Source organism: Amblyraja radiata, chromosome 32, assembly GCF_010909765.2.
Source record: "Amblyraja radiata isolate CabotCenter1 chromosome 32, sAmbRad1.1.pri, whole genome shotgun sequence".
NCBI classification, from domain to species: domain Eukaryota; kingdom Metazoa; phylum Chordata; class Chondrichthyes; order Rajiformes; family Rajidae; genus Amblyraja; species Amblyraja radiata.
In genome coordinates this window covers 8,095,552-8,115,564 of record NC_045987.1, presented here as the reverse complement: position 1 = coordinate 8,115,564, position 20,013 = coordinate 8,095,552, and the positions used below count along the sequence as shown (strand labels likewise).

At 41.6% G+C, this 20,013-nt stretch overlaps 1 protein-coding gene across 3 annotated transcripts in view; it reads left to right on the top strand.

Annotated features, from left to right (window-relative positions):
* Positions 1-20,013, top strand: part of ptpa (protein phosphatase 2 phosphatase activator) — a 50,958-nt gene that overhangs the window by 11,646 nt on the left and 19,299 nt on the right. For all 3 annotated transcript variants that reach the window (XM_033049337.1, XM_033049338.1, XM_033049339.1), the window contains exons 4-8: positions 136-261; positions 2,363-2,480; positions 10,003-10,102; positions 11,204-11,328; positions 14,224-14,324. In XM_033049337.1, coding sequence (XP_032905228.1) covers positions 136-261; positions 2,363-2,480; positions 10,003-10,102; positions 11,204-11,328; positions 14,224-14,324 — 570 coding nt within the window. The remainder of the gene's footprint in view (positions 1-135; positions 262-2,362; positions 2,481-10,002; positions 10,103-11,203; positions 11,329-14,223; positions 14,325-20,013) is intronic.

Here is a 20,013-nt window from a genome sequence, read left to right as displayed (position 1 = left end):
CATCATTGACTATAAAGTAGCATAGAGCATAGTGAATGCCACAGTATAAATGCAAGGTCCCTCGTTCTCTGTTCAGATAGTGTGCAGGAGTGGTTACTGAGACCACATGTTTTTTTTGTTGTTGTATATCTGCAGCCAGTAGAGAAACTATCTGTGCTCCTAAACACTCTGGACCGGTGGATCGATGAGACCCCGCCAGTCGATCAACCTTCCCGATTTGGTAACAAGGCGTACCGCACGTGGTACAGCAAGCTCGAGAAGGTATGGACTTATTCAAAGAGTGAATTACTGACATGAATTTTTTTAAAGTTACAGCACTAAAACCTTTTTTCAAGTGAACTTTCAGCAAAGCTGATTTAAAAAATATATAGTTTAAAATGTTGAGGTAGCAGTTGGAGGAGGAATAAATACATTTGCCTGTGGTTTAAATGTGGGAAAATAAATTTTAATGTTTTAATTTCACATTGGGCATAAACAGAAACCAGAAAAGGTCAAAGGAAATCATCTGATGTTGGTCTGTAGGAGGATCCTGAGCCAAAATATAGTCTGTCCATTTCCTTCCTGCCTGACCCACTGAGTTCTTCCAGGAGTTCTTGTATCTTGTATCTTGAGATTGCCTTTCTAACATGTGAAATTGTTGGGTGTTGGGATAGGCAAGAACTACAGTATGTCAGTTGGTTATTTACCATCAGAACTGAGATGTCTGTTTCTTCAGTGATCATATGTTTCTCATAATTTATGTCCATCCCGTTGCATAATGATATCAATCAGTTTTCCCCAATCTTTCCCTGCTTTGGCTTCTCAGTAAAGATGATGTATCAATCCTGGAAGAACTCAGAAGGTCGGACAGCATCTGTGGAAGGAAATGGACTCATGACATTTTGGGCCTGAACCCTTCTGCATTCTGAAGAATGGTCCTGGCCTGCTGAGTTTTTCCAGCACTGTTTTTTGTTCAGGATTCCAGCATCTACAGTCCCTTGTGCCTCCATGTATATATGTTGCCCTATTTGGATTTGGCTCCTGTTTCATGCTGAGACTCGGCCTGGGAATCTATGTGTTTTCCACTCCTCTGGCTCTGTAGGAAAAATATCAGTGCCTAGTTTTTCAGCCATCTAGAGAGTGGATATTGTGCAAGTCAAATAGTTGATGTCTGGGCTATCTTATGAAAATTGGAGACATTGATGTGGTGCAGAAGGATGAATCTTATCTTGTGGAAGAGAACATAATATAAAGGGTTGTTAGAAATGGATCCAGAACATTTGGCTATTGCACCCTGTCCCATGGCTGCATCTGAGAGTGGGAGATGGATCACGAGAGTTCAAGAGAGACGCAAACTCAGAGGAGATGGGACCATCCTGTGGTGTACACGAACTGGCGACGATGCAGAAGTGGCTTCATGGAAGGAGGCAGAGGGTGGTGGTGGAAGGATGTTTTTTCAGACTGCAGGTCTATGACAAGTGATGTGCCTCAGGGATCAGTGGTGGCCCATTGCTATCTGTGGTTTTGTCAACGAATTGGATGAGAATTTAGATGTTATGATTAGTAACTTTGCAGATGACTCTAAAATGGAAATTGACAGGTTCTTGATTAGTAAGGGTGCCAAAGGTTATGGGAAGAAGGCAGGAGAATGGGGTTGAGAGGAAAAGATAGATCAGCCATGATTCAATAGCAGAGTAGATTCGATGTGCTGAATGGCCTAATTCTGCTCCTATGACATGAACATAAAGTGGGTGATATCATAGATAGTGAAGAGGGTTATTAAAAGGCTCATTACAGCAAGCTCTAGAGCAACTGGGCAAGTGGGCTGACGACTGGCAAAGAATTTAATGCAGAAAAATTAAAGTGTTCCCAATTTTGGGAAGTCAACCCAGGCCAGGACCTTCACAGTGAATCATAGTGCCTGGGGAGTGTTGTAGAGCAGACGCATCGATAGGGCGGTCAAGAAGTCATTTGGCCGTCATCAGTCGGCATTGAGTTGGGACATTATGTAGAATATCATGAGGGGAATTGATAGGGTGAATGCAAAAAGTCTTTTTTTAATCTAGGGTAGGGGAATCAAAAACAAGAGGACATATGTTTAAGGTGAGAGGGACAAATTTAAAAGACACTTGGACATGTACATGCATAGGAATTGTATGGAGGGATATGGGCCAAACGCAAGAAAATTAGTAGATTAGATGGGCACCTTGGTCAGCAGGGATGAGTTGGGCTGAAGGACCTGTCTTCATGCTGTATGACTCTATAAGGCAGTGTTACTTGGTGTCCCTTGCTGTCCATGGTTCCAGGAAAGGGAGGTTTAGTTAAGTGCCATTCACGAGTTCCCAGCACTTGCACTAATTAATAATTTACTTTATTGTTGTAGGAAGCTGAAAACCTGCTGTCTACTGTAATTCCCAAAGAGCTGAGAGCTGCTGTCCCCGAGGTTGCTGTGTATTTAAAGGAATCTGTGGGCAATCCAACGAGAATAGACTATGGAACAGGTACCAATATTTACAAATATACCAGTATCTCATCTGGGTGGCTCAGTACCCAATTCTGCATACTTTTACCCATGCAAGTTTATCATCTTATTTTTGGTTCATTGTTCTACTCCAGAGAGGGAAGCTAATATTGTGACACTCCTGTGCCAACAACAATCAGTACTGTCGAAGAGTTACTAAATGTTAGATAAATTGTTAAACTGCGCCCCTGCCTGCCCTCAGGTGAATGTAAAAGATCCAGTGCCCAATTTAAAAAAAAAAGAAATTAAGTTCTTGGAATAAGCTATTTTTACTTCACTATTATTTAAATAAATGCTGGGTCATGTTAGAGAGCAGAGGGGTCAACCACTTTGCTGTACAACTGGAGTCACAACTTTTTAAAGTTCATGAGTGAAACACATGTCTTTTTTACAACAGTCTGATAAGTCTATTAGCTCTTCATTCACAGTTATTTACTTCACTGAGTTGAAATTCTCAGTTAGTAAAGTGAGGGGTTGTATTCATGTCCCTGATTGATGACTCCAGGATTATAAGAGTCTATTTATACTTCCCAAAAACAAAACACTATTGCAACAGATTATCTGGTCATTTTCACCTTTCTTCTTTGGTGAAACTAGCTGATGATTAATGCATTTAGCATTAAGTCAATGAGGTCCTTCATTTAGCAAATGAGCCACTAGATAAATTAACAAAAATACCATGATTCGTTTTGGAACTCCTGAAAACATTCCACGATTGCAGGACTTAATATTTTGCCCAGCCACGGTTTGTGTTGCTCAAAGATTGACCACTAGATGGGAGTGTTTGTTAAGCAATTAGATTGCTGTACTTTCACACATTGGCATCTGGACATTAAATCCACGTTGTGGTGTTTCGAAAACACTCATTTGCATTGCCACTAATAAACATTACATGCAACCAGCCTCAAAATGATTTTTTAAAATGTTGCATTCTCAATTCCTGCCCTACAGACACTTCTAATGTTTCCTGTGTTTAATTTCATTCCCTGGTGGAAAGTGTAAACAGTCGAGTGTATGTTCATATACTTCATGCCTCTGCAGAGAGGGGCAAGGGATTTGGGATAATTAATTTGGGATAATTAATACTCCAGTTCTGCTTTCATTCTTTCATATTGGTCGAGATTTCTCCCCATTCACAGAATAAGGTGTTACACAACATGTATTATCTTGCACAGTAACAGACTGCAGATGTAATTGCTCAATAGGTTATCTCTACTGCATTCATTCTAAGGAGATCTGATTTTCTCAAACTGGAAGGTTTTCAGTTTGGCTTTTAGGAAGTATAAATTGACTCTTATAATCCTGGAGTTTTTACAGATTATATAAAGAGTAAAAGAGAATTAAGATGTGAACATTTGACCATTGGAAAATGCCACTTGGGAAGTAGTAATGAGGAACAAAGAAATGGCGGATGAACTGAATACGTTTTTTGCGTCAGTCTTCACAGTGGAAGATGCCAGCAATGTGTCAGAAATTGAAGAGAGTCAGGGGGCAGAAGTAAATGCAATCGCTATTACTGATATGAATGTGTTTAGGAAGCTGAGAGGTCTGAAGATGGTTAAGTCACTTGGATCAGATGGACAGCACCCCGGAGTTCTGAAAGTGGTACTGTTGAGATTGTGGAGGCACTGGTAGTGATCTTTCAAGAATCACTGGAGTCAGGAATGGTTCCAGAGATCTGTAATCGCAAATATAACTCCATTGTTAGGCCAGTTAGTCTGACATCTGTGGTTGGTAAAATATTAGAGTCCATTATTAAGGATGAGCTTTTGGGGAACTTGGGAGCACATGACAGAAGTCAGCATGGTTTTGTTACCGGGAGATCTTTCCTGACAAATCTGTTGATGTTTTTTGAGGAGGCAACAAACAGGATAGACAAAGGAGAGTCAGTGGATGTTGTTCACTTGGATTGTAGGAAGTCCTTTGATGGGGTGCCACACATGTGGCTGCTAAAGAAGATAGGAGCCCATGGTATTAGAGGCAAGTTACTGGTATGGATAGGGGATTGGCTGACTGGCAGAGGCAAAGAGTGAGAATAAAGTAGGAATGGTTCTGGTGCTGATGACTAGGAGAGGACAAAGATTTAAGGTATGGGGGAAAGATTTAATAGGAACTTGAGGGGCAACATTTTTACACAAAGGTTTGAAATGAGCTTCCGGAGGAGGTAGTTGAGGCAGGTACTGACACAACATTTGGACAAGCACATGGATAAGATCGGTTTAGAAGGATATGGGCCAAACACCGGCAGGTGGGACTAGTGTAGATGGGTTTGTTGGTCGGCATGGGCAACTTGGGCTGAAAGGCCTGTTCCACGTTGTATGACTAGTGGTGTTTTGCAGGGGTCGGTGTTGGATCTGCTACATTTCACGTTATATGTTAATGATCTGGATGAGGGAATTGATGGCCTTGTGGCCACGTTTGGGGATAATATGAAGATAGGTTGAGGAGGCAGGTGGTGTTGTGGAAGCAGGGAGGCTGCAGGAGGACTATGTAGGAAAGTGGACTTCATGCATTTTGATAGAAGGAATAAGGGCATAGACTACATTCTAAATGGAAAGAGGATTCAGAAAGCAGAAGTGCAAAGGAGCTTGGGAGTGCTGGTGCAGGATTCCCAAAAGGTCAATTTACAGATTGAGTCGGCAGTAAGGAAGGCAAATGCAATGCTAGCTTTCATAATGGGGTTAGGAGGGAGAGATAGATCAGCCATGATTGAATGGCGGAGTAGACTTGTTGGGCCGAATGGCCTAATTCTGCTACTATCACGTGATTTTATGATTTTGAGGGTACTAGAATGTATAACCAAGGATGTAATGCAGAGACTTCACAGGTACTGGTGAGGCCACTTTTGGAATATTGTGAATTTTGTGCCCCATATCTGCGGAAGGATGTGCTGGTTTTGGAGAGGGTCCAGTGGAGGTTTACAAGAATGATTGGGTTAACGTATGAGGAGTGCTTGATGACTCTAGGCCTGTACTCGCTGGAGTTTAGAAGGATGTGCAGGATCTCATTGAAACCTACCGCGTAATGGAAAGCCTAGATAGAGTGGATTTGAAAACAATGTTTCCAGTAAAGGGAGAATCTAGAACCAGAGAGCACAGCCTCAGAATAAAAGGACGTACCTTCAAACTGGAGATGAGAAGGAATATCTTTAGCCAGATGGTGCCACAGATGGCGGTGGAGGCCAAGTCAATGGGTATTTTTACATCAAAGATGAATAGATTCCTGATTAGTCAGGGTGCCAAAGGTTATGGGGAGAAGGCAGAAAATGGGATTGAGAGGGGAAAAATAGATCAGCCACGATTGAATGGCACAGTACACTCAATGGGCTGGATGGCTTAATTCTGCTCCTATATCTTATGGCTTATTATTCAAGGACATGAATTAAAAACCTGACTTCGCTAACTAATAATTTCAATTCAGTTACTTAAATAATCTGAAGTAAAGAGCTAATATCATTGATGCTAACCTGTTTAAACTGTTGTACTAGTGAATGTTTCATTAATAAATGTTAGGAAGCAACCTGCAGTTGTGACTCTTGTTGTAGCGATGAGTAGTTGACTCTTCTCTGCTCTCTAAAGTGATTTAGCAAACCATTTACTCTGGATCCATTCAGGATGAGCAAAGAATGCTGATGTGATACTGATGTCTTGTGAAATGATACTACAAACCTGCTTTAAAAAGGAAGCACAAGAGGATGCTCATCCGGTACGGACCTGAGGCCAGAAAGATCCCAGACTTGCTTCCAGTTAGTTTGGAAGAGGAGGAAATTCAGCCAGGATTTCTGGTTGCGTTTGCCTTGTGAAAAATGCTTATTGAGATTATTGGTCAAGTTGAAGTTGATAGAGGAACGCGACTGTTACAGTAAGATCAAACTGCCATCACTCAGTCACCTGTGCCCACACATTGAAGAATGATCATTGATTAAGAGGTGCCAGAGGATGACTGGTTTAGCAAACCCTATTCCAGAGCTGCCAAGTAGTACGGATTTTCCGTATTTTGTACGGAAATGCGATTAGAATACGGATGTACGATTTTGTGTTTCTAAATACGGATTTTAAATACGGAGCTTAGTTCAGTCTGAAGAAGGGTCTCAACCAGAAACGTCACCTATTCCTTTTCTCTAGTCGTTGCCTGTCCCACTCCAGGTTATAACAGAGCGCTGTCAGTTTAACGCGTGGGAATTTAAACGAAGCGCTGTGGGTTCTAAATATAGCGCTGCCGGCTGGAGCGCTATGGGTTTTAAACATAGCGCTATGGCCACAGTGCTATGGGTCACAGACTGTTCAGGAAAATTCTCGTATAACAATGAATCTTTGGAATTCTCTTTCTCAGTGGACGTTGAGCCATTGATTATTTTCAGGCAGTGGTAGAATTCTGGATAAGCCTAGTGGTGAAAGGTTACCAGTGCGATTGCAGTTACATTGCGATTGGCCTTGAATTTACAGAATGGTGGGTGGGCTCAAGGGGGAGAGAGGGAGGGGATAGGGAGGGAGGGAATAAGAGAGGGAGGGAGAAAAAAAAGGAAGGAGGAGAGAGGGAGGAAGAGAGAGGAAGTGTGTGAGGGAAAGGGGGAGGGAGGGAGAGAAAGAGGGAGGGAGAGAAAGGGAGAGGGGGAGAGAGGGAGGGAGGGCAAGAGGGAGGGAGGAAGGGAGGGAGAGAGAGGAAGGAGGGAGAGAGAGGGAGTGAGGGAGGCTTCCAAAATGGCCTCTACGTCATCATCTGGTGCTAAAAGCAGGAAGCAGGCGTTCAAACAGCAGTATACAAAGAGATGGCAATGTCAAGTAAGGTGTGTAGAAGACATGTCAATTGGTAACAAAGTTATGCATTTTTGTACTCTTACATGGGTATGACTGTACATAAAAAACAACATTTTTTTCAGCAAAATGGCACCGCGTAAAAATACTGATTTCCTCAGCAAAATACTGATTTTCAGGTACTAAAATACTGAAATGCCCTGACAAAACTTGGCAGCTGCTATTATGTCAACACTTGCAGTAAAAGAGGGCAGCAATTCTCCCATATGCTCATTTCAGCACTGAATGCTGTTACTCTAGATGTTGTTTGCAGCTTGGAAGCAGTTACTAGTCTTTGCTACTTCTTGAGTAATGCTAATGAATTAGAGACACGAGGAAGTGCAGATGATGGAATCTTGAGTGGAGGACAAAGTTCTGGGGAAACTCAGTAGGTCAGGCAGCATCTCTGGAGACATGGAAAGATGATGTTCCTTGGTTGGATCCTTCAGACGAGTTACTGTTGTAACGTAATGAAACATTGACATAATTATGCAGACATCAAGTGATGATTTGAGGGCGGCACAGTGGTACAACAGTAGAGTTGCAGCCTTACAGCGCCGGAGACCCAGGTACGATCCTGACAACCGATGCTGTCTCGGTGGGCCGTTGGGCTTGTTTCCACCCTTTCTCAAAAGTCCAGTGATAATGATCAGGTAATCTGTTTTAGTGTTGTTTGCTGCTGGATATAAATCGATAAAGGCACCAGGAAGAACTTGTCTGCTCATTTTCCATTACTTTTCAGCAAGCTCATTTTATGTCCACCTGAAATGGCTGGTGGATTCTTGGTTTAATGTTGCCATCTCTACCAGTATAGCAGTTTCCCATTTGTACTAACAGCTTGGGTTGCGAGTTCAAACCTCTGGTGGGCTTCAAATCCGCAACTTTAAAGATGAAAGTTCTACACCAACTCAACCATGACAGTGTGTAGCTCATATACAATGATCAGCGTGGAACAAGACTGTAGTTGGGGAGATGAAGACAAAGACTGAGTAATAATTTCAAAGAGATTTGCTGCTAGGATGAATTTTCTGAATGGATTAGCTAATATGGGTCGAATGCCCTCTTTTGCAATCAGGCTTTCATTTTAAACAATACTTTGTTGGAAAGGAGTTCCCAGAGCTTGTTATATGATGATGAGCTGCTCGTCATTAGAGATTTGAAAAGATACAGTTATAAGTTGGTGTGCTATTATCATTAGGAAAGCACCCCTGAATGAGACACTGAGTCCATGGAGCGAGGTAGCTGGATACATGTGGACACTACATGAGCAGGAAATACTGTGTAGAATTGGAGACTATCTTATTTCAGAATTCTTCTCTGGAAGTTGGGCATCAGCAGCATTTATTGCTTATCTCTTCCCTGAGAAGACGTTGTCTTGAGAAGGCAGCAGTTTATATGTTGTGAAGGTAGCAGAGATTCCAGGTGTTGTCAAACTTTTGGCTCCTCACAGAATCTCAAGGCACAGAAGATAATTTGTTCATCTAGCCTGGGTTTTTTTTAAGGAAGGTCACCCTGTCCTTCACTGTCATTAAATTACTTCTTTTCAGATATTTATCAAATCCCTTCTGAAAGTTCCTGTTGTATCTGCTTCACGAGGTTTCCAGACAGTTCATTATCATTCATGAAAACAAATTCTTCTCATCTGGTTGACAATCCTTGTTTCTGGTTACGTCTTTCCACTAGTGGAACATTTCTCCCTATGCTATTAAAAGTCTCGCATTAGTTAACCCTCAGACTAAATCTTAAAATGTCTCTGTTTCATGGGGAAAATTCTCATCTTCCCTGGTGTGTGTGTTTTTTCCCCCCCAATTTCAACTAATAGTGATTACTCTGTTTGATTTCTTGAAAAGTAACTTAAAATGCAAGCTGGAGCTCAATCAATTCAAAGAATTAATGCCAAATGAGGCATGGACACAATTACTGTTGCTGAACCACTGTCAGTCACAATGTAACTCACTGAGTGCTCCAGTTACTGGTGCCATCCACTCTATCTGGGTAAGCAGATAGAGCAAAGGTTCAGTGGGAACAGCAGCGGCTGCTTCATGGTATTCTTGACCTTTCTGTAACCAGTGGGCACCACAATGATAGAATCCTCTTACTGATTCAGGTATTATAAAATATGCTTTAGCTTTTGTTTCTTTATTAAAATCTCTTTCAGATGTGCTCCTTTTAAAAAAAAATAAGTAAGAGTGGTGTGTCTGTATTTATTTGCTTCTCTGCTTTATGGATGTTGACCAGTATTATACTTATGGATGTGTCTGCCAGAAGGTTGATCCAAAATATTAAAACTTTCCCGCTAACAATGTCCGCTGTCTGACATTGGGGACTTGCCTATGTTATAAGTAGTGTCTGGGATTTACACTGCTGCAAACTAGAGGAATGAGACCCTCAGATTTTGCTTTCAATGATTGGGTGACATCTCCTTTTGAAATGCCAGCTTCCTGCAATCATGCCACAAAAAAATTTCAGACAGTAACTCCTATAAATTTCCCTTTCAGGTCATTGGATATTTTTAAAATGGAGTTACTCTGTTGCACTGGTTGGGAGCATCATAATGAGGTTGGGTTTCAGTGTACATTGTGGCAGGGAGTGAGGTTTGGATATGAACAAGATTAGTTTCAATCCACAATGGTGTGAATAGCTTGACTTTAACGTCCTTTATCATGATATCATGGTCTTTGATTTGTTCTGTCTCTCGCTCTGACACAGGTCACGAGGCTGCATTTGCTGCGTTCCTCTGCTGCCTCTGTAAAATTGGAGTTCTGAAAGTGGATGACCAGCTTGCCATTGTATTTGGTGTATTTGATCGGTGAGTCCAATTGTGCCAATAAATTGTCCTTGGAAAATGAATGCTGAAACGTTTAAACCTTTAATAAATCTGATTTATACATTACAAGTAGAGCAGTGGTCGGCAACATACGGCCCCCGGGCCGAATGCGGCCCGTAACCTGAAATCATCCGGCCCGCAGGCGGATTTTCCCCCCCGTAATCATCCGGCCCGCCGAGCGGCTGGGCGTCCCGAGCAGCGGCCGAGCTCTGACTATACCGCATCTTGCGCAAAGCCGCCGGCACAGACGCGCACCTTCTGTGAACACGTTTAAGAAAGAACTACAGATGCTGGAAAAATAGAAGGTAGACTAAAATGCTGGAGAAACTCAGCAGGTGAGACATGCAAGGATTGCATGAGGCTGCCTCACCCGCTGAGTCTCTCCAGCATGTTTGTCTACCTTCTGTGAACATGTGATTTGATGCCTGCCATCCGGGACGGGATCCATGTGTACACGTGATAGATGTGGCCCGCCATCCGCTCACAGACGTGCGTCCCGGCCCCTATGCAGAACAAGGTTGCCGATCCATAAAGTAAATTATAGAATCTCTGGAAAAAATGCGAAGATGTTGCTAGAAAATCACAATAGCCTGGGGGTGGCATGGTGGAGCAGCAGTTGAGTTGCTGCCTTACAGCGTCAGAGACCCGGGTTTGATCCGAACTATGGGTGCTGTCTGTACACATTTTGTATGTTCTCCACTGTGATGGATAATCTAATAGGGTTAACATTTATGATTGAGTTTAAGAGGAGAATTCTAAAGGAAATGTTTCAACTTGATGACATCTAAAATCATGCAGCCACAAATTAAGATGGTCACCAGTAAATTCAATACAGAATTCAGGAGAAAAATCTTTATCCAGAATGTGGAACATGTTGCCAGGGGAATTGTTAAGACAGATGACGTTGATGACTTTAATGGTAAGCTAGATAAACACAAGGAAAAATATACTTTGAATGGATAAGGTGATTAAATGAATGAGTAGTAAAGACTGGTAAACTCTAGTTTAGTCCAGTTGAGACAAAGGTGCAAAAAATCCAAAGTAATGCCAACAAACCAAGTTTTGTCTCCTTCAAAACCACAGGTACCTGCAGGTGATGCGAAAGCTACAGAAAACATATCGAATGGAGCCAGCGGGTAGCCAAGGGGTCTGGGGCCTTGACGACTTCCAGTTCCTTCCCTTTTTTTGGGGCAGCTCCCAACTCGTAGGTAAAGTACCATCATCAGTTTTTCCCCTTTCACCTGATATCTCTCCCTCTCCAACCCAAACCTCTGAACTCTTACTGCCTTCACACCACCATTTCTAACCAGGCTGGATCTCTATATTTCAGCACATTGTTCAAGTTCAAGTGAGTTTATTGTCATGTGTCCCTGTATAGGACAATGAAATTCTTGCTTTGCTTCAGCACACAGAACATAGTAGGCATTTACTACAAAACAGATAAGTGTGTCCATATACCATAATATAAATATATACACACATGAATAAATAAACTGATAAAGTGCAAATAACAGAAAATGGGTTAGTAATAATCAGAGTTTTGTCCGAGCCAGGTTTAATAGCCTGATGGCTGTGGGGAAGTAGCTATTCCTGAGCCTGGTTGTTGCAGTCTTCAGGCTCCTGTACCTTCTACCTGAAGGTAGCAGGGAGATGAGTGTGTGGCCAGGATGGTGTGGGTCTTTGATGATACTGCCAGCCTTTTTGACTGCGATAAATCCCCTCGATGGGGATTCATTGATCCAGTTATCTCACCTTGAGTAGTTTCAATTCTGGACACAGTAAATGTGGAACGGTATATTGGTCTTGGTTAGAGTAGAGTGCAAATTCAGCAGGTTGATGTCAGAGATAAAATAGTTAATTACAAGGAGAGATTGCATATTCTTTGGTTACCGTTCCTATATAAGGATATGGGACGATCTAATTGAGATGTTCAACATGTTTTTTTAAATAAATATTTCAGAGTAAATAACTATTTCCAATGGTAGGTGAGAGGATAAAGAGGACAGTACTTTCTTATTAAAGATAGACACAAAATGCTGGAGTAGCTCAGCGGGTCATGCAGCATCTCTGGAGAAAAGGAATGGGTGACGTTTTGGGTCGAGACCTTTTCTACAGATGCTGCCTAATTTTGTGTCTATCTTCAGTGTAAACCAGTATCTGCTGTTCCTTCCTACACCCTTTACTATTGAAGTTGGGCTAGTCGTGATTATTGTCAGCAGGCACTTTTTTTACTGGCAAGGTAATATAAATCCAATGCTGGTGTTCCCAAAGAGCTATTGTGGTTTTGGGTCAGCTGAAAATATTAGTGCGGTACTGAGATTGATAGATTTTTGTTATTAGCCAATGCAGTTACAGTTCACATTAGTCATGATATATTTGAGGGGCTGAACAGATTTAATGGGGTGAATGGCCTACTTATCACATGCACCACATGTGGTAGGAAGCCAGACTGGGGCAACTGTGAATGTACAACTTCAATTCACACATTAACATACAGACATTCAGTCTTTTTTTTAATTGCCATCTGCGGTCTTATTTTCCCATTGCTCAAAATTCTGAGCTCAATAGGTTGGGCTGGAAATTTGTTCCCTCATATGTCACGGTTCTTTTCAGTTTGTGCCGACTTTACCACAGTTTTTTTCCCGACCACCCTGTATTGGCATACGCCGCCTCTGTCCCTTGTTTCACATCCTACAGCAAACATCCATTCCTATCTCGCATAGAAAGACTTGAGAAATTGGACTGTTTTTCACAGGGGTCAATAAAGGACAGGAGAGATTTAACAGCAGTCTTCAAAATTATGGTAATAGAGTAGATATTTCACTTGGCACGAGCATCAGTAACTTATGCCCCTAGTGGAGGTGAGGAGAATTTCCTTTCTAGTACAGCAGGCTGTTATGACGTGGAATGCTTTGCCTGAAAGGGGCTGGGAGAGTGGCAGGTGTGGGGCGTTAAGTGGAGGCAGGGGTCGTTCATTTAGGAAGGAGAGGAGCAGGAATTTCTTTAGTCAGATGGTGGTGAATCTGTGGAATTCATTGCCACAGAAGGCTGTGGAGGCCGTCAATGGGGATTTTTAAGGCAGAGATAGATAGATTCTTGATTAGTACGGGTGTACGGGGAGAAGGCAGGAGAATGGGGTTAGGAGGAAGGGAGAGATAGATCAGCCATGATTGAATGGCGTAGTAGACGATGGGCCGAATGGCCTAATTTACTCCTATCTGTTATGAACTTACGAAAAGGATGTCAAAATACATTTCAGTGAGGAATTGGACAAGTTTAATGTTACAAATTCTTATGTTCTATGTAATATAAACATGGAAAGGAAAATTGTATAGAAGAGCAGGGAAACCAAGCGGAATTGGGACAAATTGGTAAAGTAGGTTCAAAGTAGCAGCATAGACACAAAAGACTGGAAGGATCTTCTGTAAATGTACTCAAAATCAGAATATCTAGAACGTTGGAAGTGTGAAATAAAATAGAAAATTCTGGGGCAACGCAGCAGGCCAGACAGTAAATGTAGAAGGGGTAAGGGTCAACGTTTATTGTTTGTGAACCTTCGAATTGGAAATGTTTGTACAGGTAACATGTTTGTTATTGAACAGGAAGTGGATGAGGAGGAGAAAATAAATAATGAAAATTAAAAAATGGGACGATCAGTGATAGGGTGGAATGTAGGAGAGAATAAATTACAAAATAACTGGTAGTGCAGGAAAAAGGGGGTGGTAATTGGATGAGTAAAGAAATATAGGTTTTATGGGTATCCTACAACCCAACTGTATGAGTATTGAAGTATCCAATTTCAGGAACTCCTGAACCTTTTAAATTGTCAAATCATAAGATGATCTGCCATTTTCAAATGCACCAAAAGTGTAGGAAATGATGGAGAAGAGCAATGAGTGGATTGGATATTTAAAGTGATAGGTGTGCAGCTTGATCTTACTTCCCGATTGGAAAGTGTTCACAAAGCAGTCTATCTGCTCGTGCTTTCAGTCGGTGTCTTAACTGGAAGCACACAGGGGAGTCTTGTGGGAAAATGAATCATATTTTTATTTACATGTTTTTATTTCAGGACTACATTTGAATTGTGTTCATATATCTTTCAGATCACCCCACTCTGACACCGGTGCATTTTGTGGATGAGAAAATAGTGAATGAAAACCACAAGGAATACATGTTTCTGGAATGCATCAAGTTTATTAATGAGGTGAGAAGTCAAACCCCGTTACCGTGACAGGGCAAGTTACTGCAGTGCATTTTATAGATGGTACATACTACAGCCACTACTGCTGCATTGGTGTAAGACATGAATGTTGAGGGTGGTTGATGGGATATCAGTCAAGTAGGCTGCTTTGTCCTGGATGGTATCAAGTTTGTTGAGAGTTGCTGGCACTACACTGAGCCATGCAAGTGGAGAGTATCACATCATTACCCTGATTTCCATAAAAGCACCACTCCTGCATGGAGAAATTGCCCCTCGGGTCTCTTGTAAATCGTTCCCTTCTCACCTTAAACGTATGCTCTTTCGTTCTAGCCTGCTTAACCCTGGGAAAAAGACTGTGACCATTCACCTCAACTAATGCTCTTATGTTTTGTTTACCTCAACATCCACTGCTCCATGGAAAAATGTCCAAGGCTATCCAGCCTCTTCTTTGGCTCTCGGGGACTAGCTCGAGAGCCCTGGTACATCTTGATGAATCTTTTCTGCACCGGTTCCATTTTAATGACATCCTTTCTATAGCAGGGTGTTCGAAGCCATATACAATACTCAATACTCCAAATGTGACCTCGCCATTGTCTTGTAAAGCTGCGGCATGATGTCCTAATTCTTGCAGTCAATACCCTTATCGATAAAAGCAAACATGTAGTGGCAATTTGGGCATTGCATGAATCTGGAAATTAAAGATGCATATGACAAGTATATTGCAATAATCATGGGGTCTTTACGTGATGTCATGGTTGGGGAAATCAAATTAGCAGTAATAACATGGAGGATACATTTATAGACTTGTAAGAGGTGGTTTTCCAAATCATTATGTTTAAGGAACTAGTTAGGGACCAGACTATTTTAAATGTGGATATTGTGCAATGGGGAAAGGGTTAATTAATAAGCTTGTAGTTATGGAATTTTTAGCTAAGCATGATTACAACATGATAGAATTTTATATTGAAAGTGAAAATGATTCATGAATCTCAATAAAACCATATAAAATTAGGAGGCATGGGTTGGTTGCAGCAGACTGGGAATTGACATTAAAAAGGTATGGTAGTTACAAAGAATGTAGTTTACAACAAATATATACCCATTTAAGGCACATAAATTCTACTTGGAAAAAGTGGTTCTGACCAGAGAAGATTAGATCAAAGGCCTATGATATTGCCAAAAAGCAAAAAGCCTATGGATTGGGAAAATTTCAGAATTCAGCAATGGAGCACCAAAATATTGATAAGGGAGAGAAAATAGAATATGAGAGTAATATAGCAAACCATATAAAACAATGTAAAACCGTATGGACAGATATATAAAATAAGAGATTTGTAGGAACTAATATGGATCCTTGACAGACTGAAAAAAAATATTGTGGACTAAGGAAATGGCAGAGAAATTAAATATTTTCCGTCTGTCTCTACAGAATAAGCTCAAAACAAAACTCCTGGAAATGGTGGAGAATGGCAGGCCCAGAATAATTGAGGAGTTGAAATTAGAGTATTGGAGAAGTATCAGTATTGGTGACATTTATGGGAATAAAAGCTGTTACATCTCCAGGATCTGAAAACCTTCATCCTAAGGTTTTTATTTAGAAAGGAGTGAGAGAAAATGGGGGGCTACAGACCAGTTAGCATGACATTCAGGGAAAAATGCTAGAACTTATAATTAAGCAATGATAACTGGGTACTTAAAAATGGGCAGAATAAACATGGATTTACAAAAGAGAACTCATGTTTCACAGAACCTTTTGCATTTTTTGATGGTGTTCAAATGCGCCACATCCACAAATTCCCATTTATTTATCCTAGCAGGTTTTTGATAAGGTGCAACACATACATTGTTAAGCAAATTTAAAGCATATGGGGTAATGCACTGGCGTAGATTGATTAACAGCCAGAAAACTTGAGATGGAGTAAATGGTCATTTTCTGGTTTAGAGACTCTAACTATTGGGGTGCTAAAGAGATCCGTGCTGGAGTCTGAGCTGTTCACACCCTATATTGATGAGGTGACCATGTGTAATTTCATCCATGTGTAGAAAGGAATTGCAGATGGTGGTTTGTACCGGAGGTAGACACAAAGTGCTGGAGTAACTCAGCGGGTCAGGCAGCGTTTCTGTAGAAAAAAGGATGAGTGATGTCTTGGGTCGAGACCCTTCATGTTTGCTGAAGATATAAAGCTTTGTGGTGGAGTGAATTGTGAGGAAGTTGCAGGAAGTTTTCAAGGGAATCTGGACAGCCCAAGTGAATAGGTGAGCACATGGCAGATAGAATATGATGTGGAAAAATGTGAGGTCATGCATTTGGGAAGGAAAATAGAAAGATGCTGGGGGTAAGAGGCACCTGGGCATTCTGGTTCACAAATCTTTGACAGTTACCCTGTAGGTACAATAATTAGCAAGGTAAATGATTTATTTGCTTTTATTGCAAGAGGATTTGAGTAGAAAAGTAAAGACTTTTTACTGAAATTGGATAAGGGCTTTGGTGAGATCACAGCTGAAATATTGTTTATTGATTTAGTCTACCCATCTTAGGAAGGATTCACTTGTGATGGAAGGAATACAACAAATGGTTACCAGATTGAATCCAGGGATAGACTTTGACCTATGAGAGAGATTATCAGGCTTGACCTACACTCGCTTAAGTTTAGAATGAGAGGAATTTCTTACGGTATCGGACAAAATGAATCAAGAGATGATGTTTCTCCTGGCTCTGGCGTCTCACACACAATTCGCAATCTTGGAATAAGGGATTAGTCTTTCAGAATGGAGATGTGAAGAAAGTTCTTCACCCACAGGGCAGCGAATGGTTGGAATTCTCTATTCACGAGTGGCACGGAAGCTGACACTAAATATATTTTGCATGCAAAGGATATGCAACAAAATACTAAACATAACTACTTTTATTTACATGACATTGCTGTGTCCCAAACAATATGGTGCCCTGAAATGGAGGGACTATGTAAAAACACTCATGTAATTTCTACATGGTGAAACCAAAATGTATAAAAATGGCCTTTATTTAAAATCTGACAATGTGCACTTTAACCACATGTGATGTTTTTCTATTACAAATCTCAAATTGTGCAGTACAGAGACAAATAAATAAATGATGGGTCTTTGGCCCAAACATTATGGAGGGCACTGTACAAACATATGAATTAGGACCCTCTCATGGTGTTCAGTTTAATGAGATCATGGCTGATCTGATGGGAAGCTCAATTCCCTTTCCCTGTCAACCTTTCACCCCCTTATAATGTGTGTATCGACTTCTGCTTAAAAATAATCAAGGACACTGCTTCCTCCACCCTTTGACAAAGAGACGTTCAAAGATCTCGGCACGGTGGCGCAGGGGCAGAATGGTGGCGCAGCGGTAGAGTTGCTGCCTTAATGCACCAGGGACCCAGGTTTGATCCTGACTGTGGGTGCTGTCTGTATGGAGTTTGTATGTTCTCCCCATGACCATGTGGGTTTTCCCTGAGTGGTCCGGTTTCCTCTCGCACACCGAAGACATACAGGTTTGTAGGTTAATTGGCTTCAGTAAAGACTGTACATTTTCTGGCGGTGTGTAGGATAGTACTAGTGTGTGGGGATCACTAGTCAGTGCACTCTCGATGGGCCAAAGGGCCTGTTTCCGCACAGTGTCTCTGAACCAAACTAAAAAAAATCTCAACACAGAGAGAAAGATTTTTCCTCATCTTTATCTCAGATGAGTGATCTATATTTTTAAACACTGATCTCTAGTTCTCGGGATCCCCATAAGATGAACCATCTACCGCACACCCACCCCTTAACAACTCCTCAGGATCTAATATTTCAATCATCCCTTTCTCAGTCTTCTCAACTCCGGTGGTGTATACAAGCCAAGATATCCCATTCACCATGGGTATTAGACGAGTAAACCTTCTCTGAATTGCTTGTAATGCAAGAACAATCTTAATTCTGTACGTTGAACTCCAGATGTGGTCTCATTTATGCACTGTGCAAGGGTTTTACACGTGGTGTTTGACCAGAGAATGTTTGTGGGTACCAGATGGGGTGCATGGGTCCTAACGACATTCCACGAGAATTTACTTCGGGGAGGCCAGTTGAGGATGTGAAGGAGGAAGGGACAGAGGGAAAAAAAAGAGTTGAAAGTTGAGAAAACTGGTTTGGCACACAAAGTGTTACAGCTTGCATGCAAGTGGGAGGAGGACGAGTGAGCTCGGGTTTCAGTTAAACGGCAGAGGAAGCTTACACAGGAAGAAGGAAGCTTGAGGCCCCTGAGCTGCAAGAGAAATAGTTTAAAAGGGTCAGGTCCCCAGGGGGGTGGGGGGGGGGGGGGGAGGACTGTAAAGCATGAAAGTAGTCACTGAGTAATTTCCTTCCCAAGATGGCTGCTATAACTGAGTCCCCACGGATACCTCCACTGCAATGTTTTGCTTTGAATCCAAAATAGATTCCCTTCACTTTGTAGAGAACCATTTTTCTCACGTGAAAAGCAGCCAAAGAACGATTGCAACAATGTGTTTAAATATCGTCCAGCTCTGAACTCTGTGTAGAATTTATACCCTAAGTTTTGTTGTTTTAGAAAAAAGGATTGGAGTGCAGACATTTATAACATAGGCACAAAGTGCGTTTTCTTCTTTGCTTTTTGTCTAATGCTGCAGTTCCTTCATTTTTGATTTGCCTTTTTTTCGAATCGAGATGTGGGGAAAAACTCAAATAGTTTGGGTTTTCACTGGCTTCAGTGGTTTTGGTTTGTGTGGAATGGGGAATTACTGTTTTGGGGATTTTTAAATGTTCCGAAAATCAAAGAATGTGGGGTTAACGCAAGAAAGTGGTACACAAAGGAAAGGTTCGTCATAATCTTAATGAATGGTAGAACAGGCATGAAGGGCTGAATGGCTCCTATTTCTTTAGGTTCTTAAACAGAACCTTGGGTATTCTTCCAAATTCAGTGTTTCCTTCTGTTTCCAACCTGATACGCAGTGGCATGAATATTGATTTCTCTAACTTCAAGTAACCCCTGCATTCCCTCTCCATCCCTTCCCCCACCCAAGTCACACCAGCTTCTCATTCTCATCCACCCAACAGCTAACAATGAATTGTTTAAGAAGGAACTGCAGGTGCTGGAAAATCGAAGGTACACAAAAATGCTGGAGAAACTCAGCGGGTGCAGCAGCATCTATGGAGCGAAGGAAATAGGCAACGTTTCGGGCCGAAACCCTTCTTCTGAGTTTCTGCAGCATTTTTGTGTACCAGCTAACAATGAATTGCCTGTTTTCTTTATCATCGTTTCCATTTTTTGCTCATATTTCATTCATTGGACTATATCTCTCTATATCATTGTCCATATCTCTCGTTTCCCTTTCCCCTGACCTTCAATCTGAAGAAGTGTCTCGATCCGAAACGTCACCCATTCCTTCTCTTCAGGGATGCTGCCTGCCACGCTGTGTTGCTCCAGCATTTTGTGTCTATCTTCGGTTTAAACCAGCAACTGCAGTTCCTTCCTACAACAAACAACTCTGCCATGATCTAAGAAGATATCCTCAGTGAGGAGGATAGGTATTAACATAGAACCACAAGTCTCAACCATGGCTCAGTAGGCAACAGTGTCATCTCCGAGTCAGAAGATTTGAAGGTTCAAACGTCATGCCAAAAATCATGATGATTAAGTCTAGTTTGACAGTTTAGTGTAGTTTTGTGT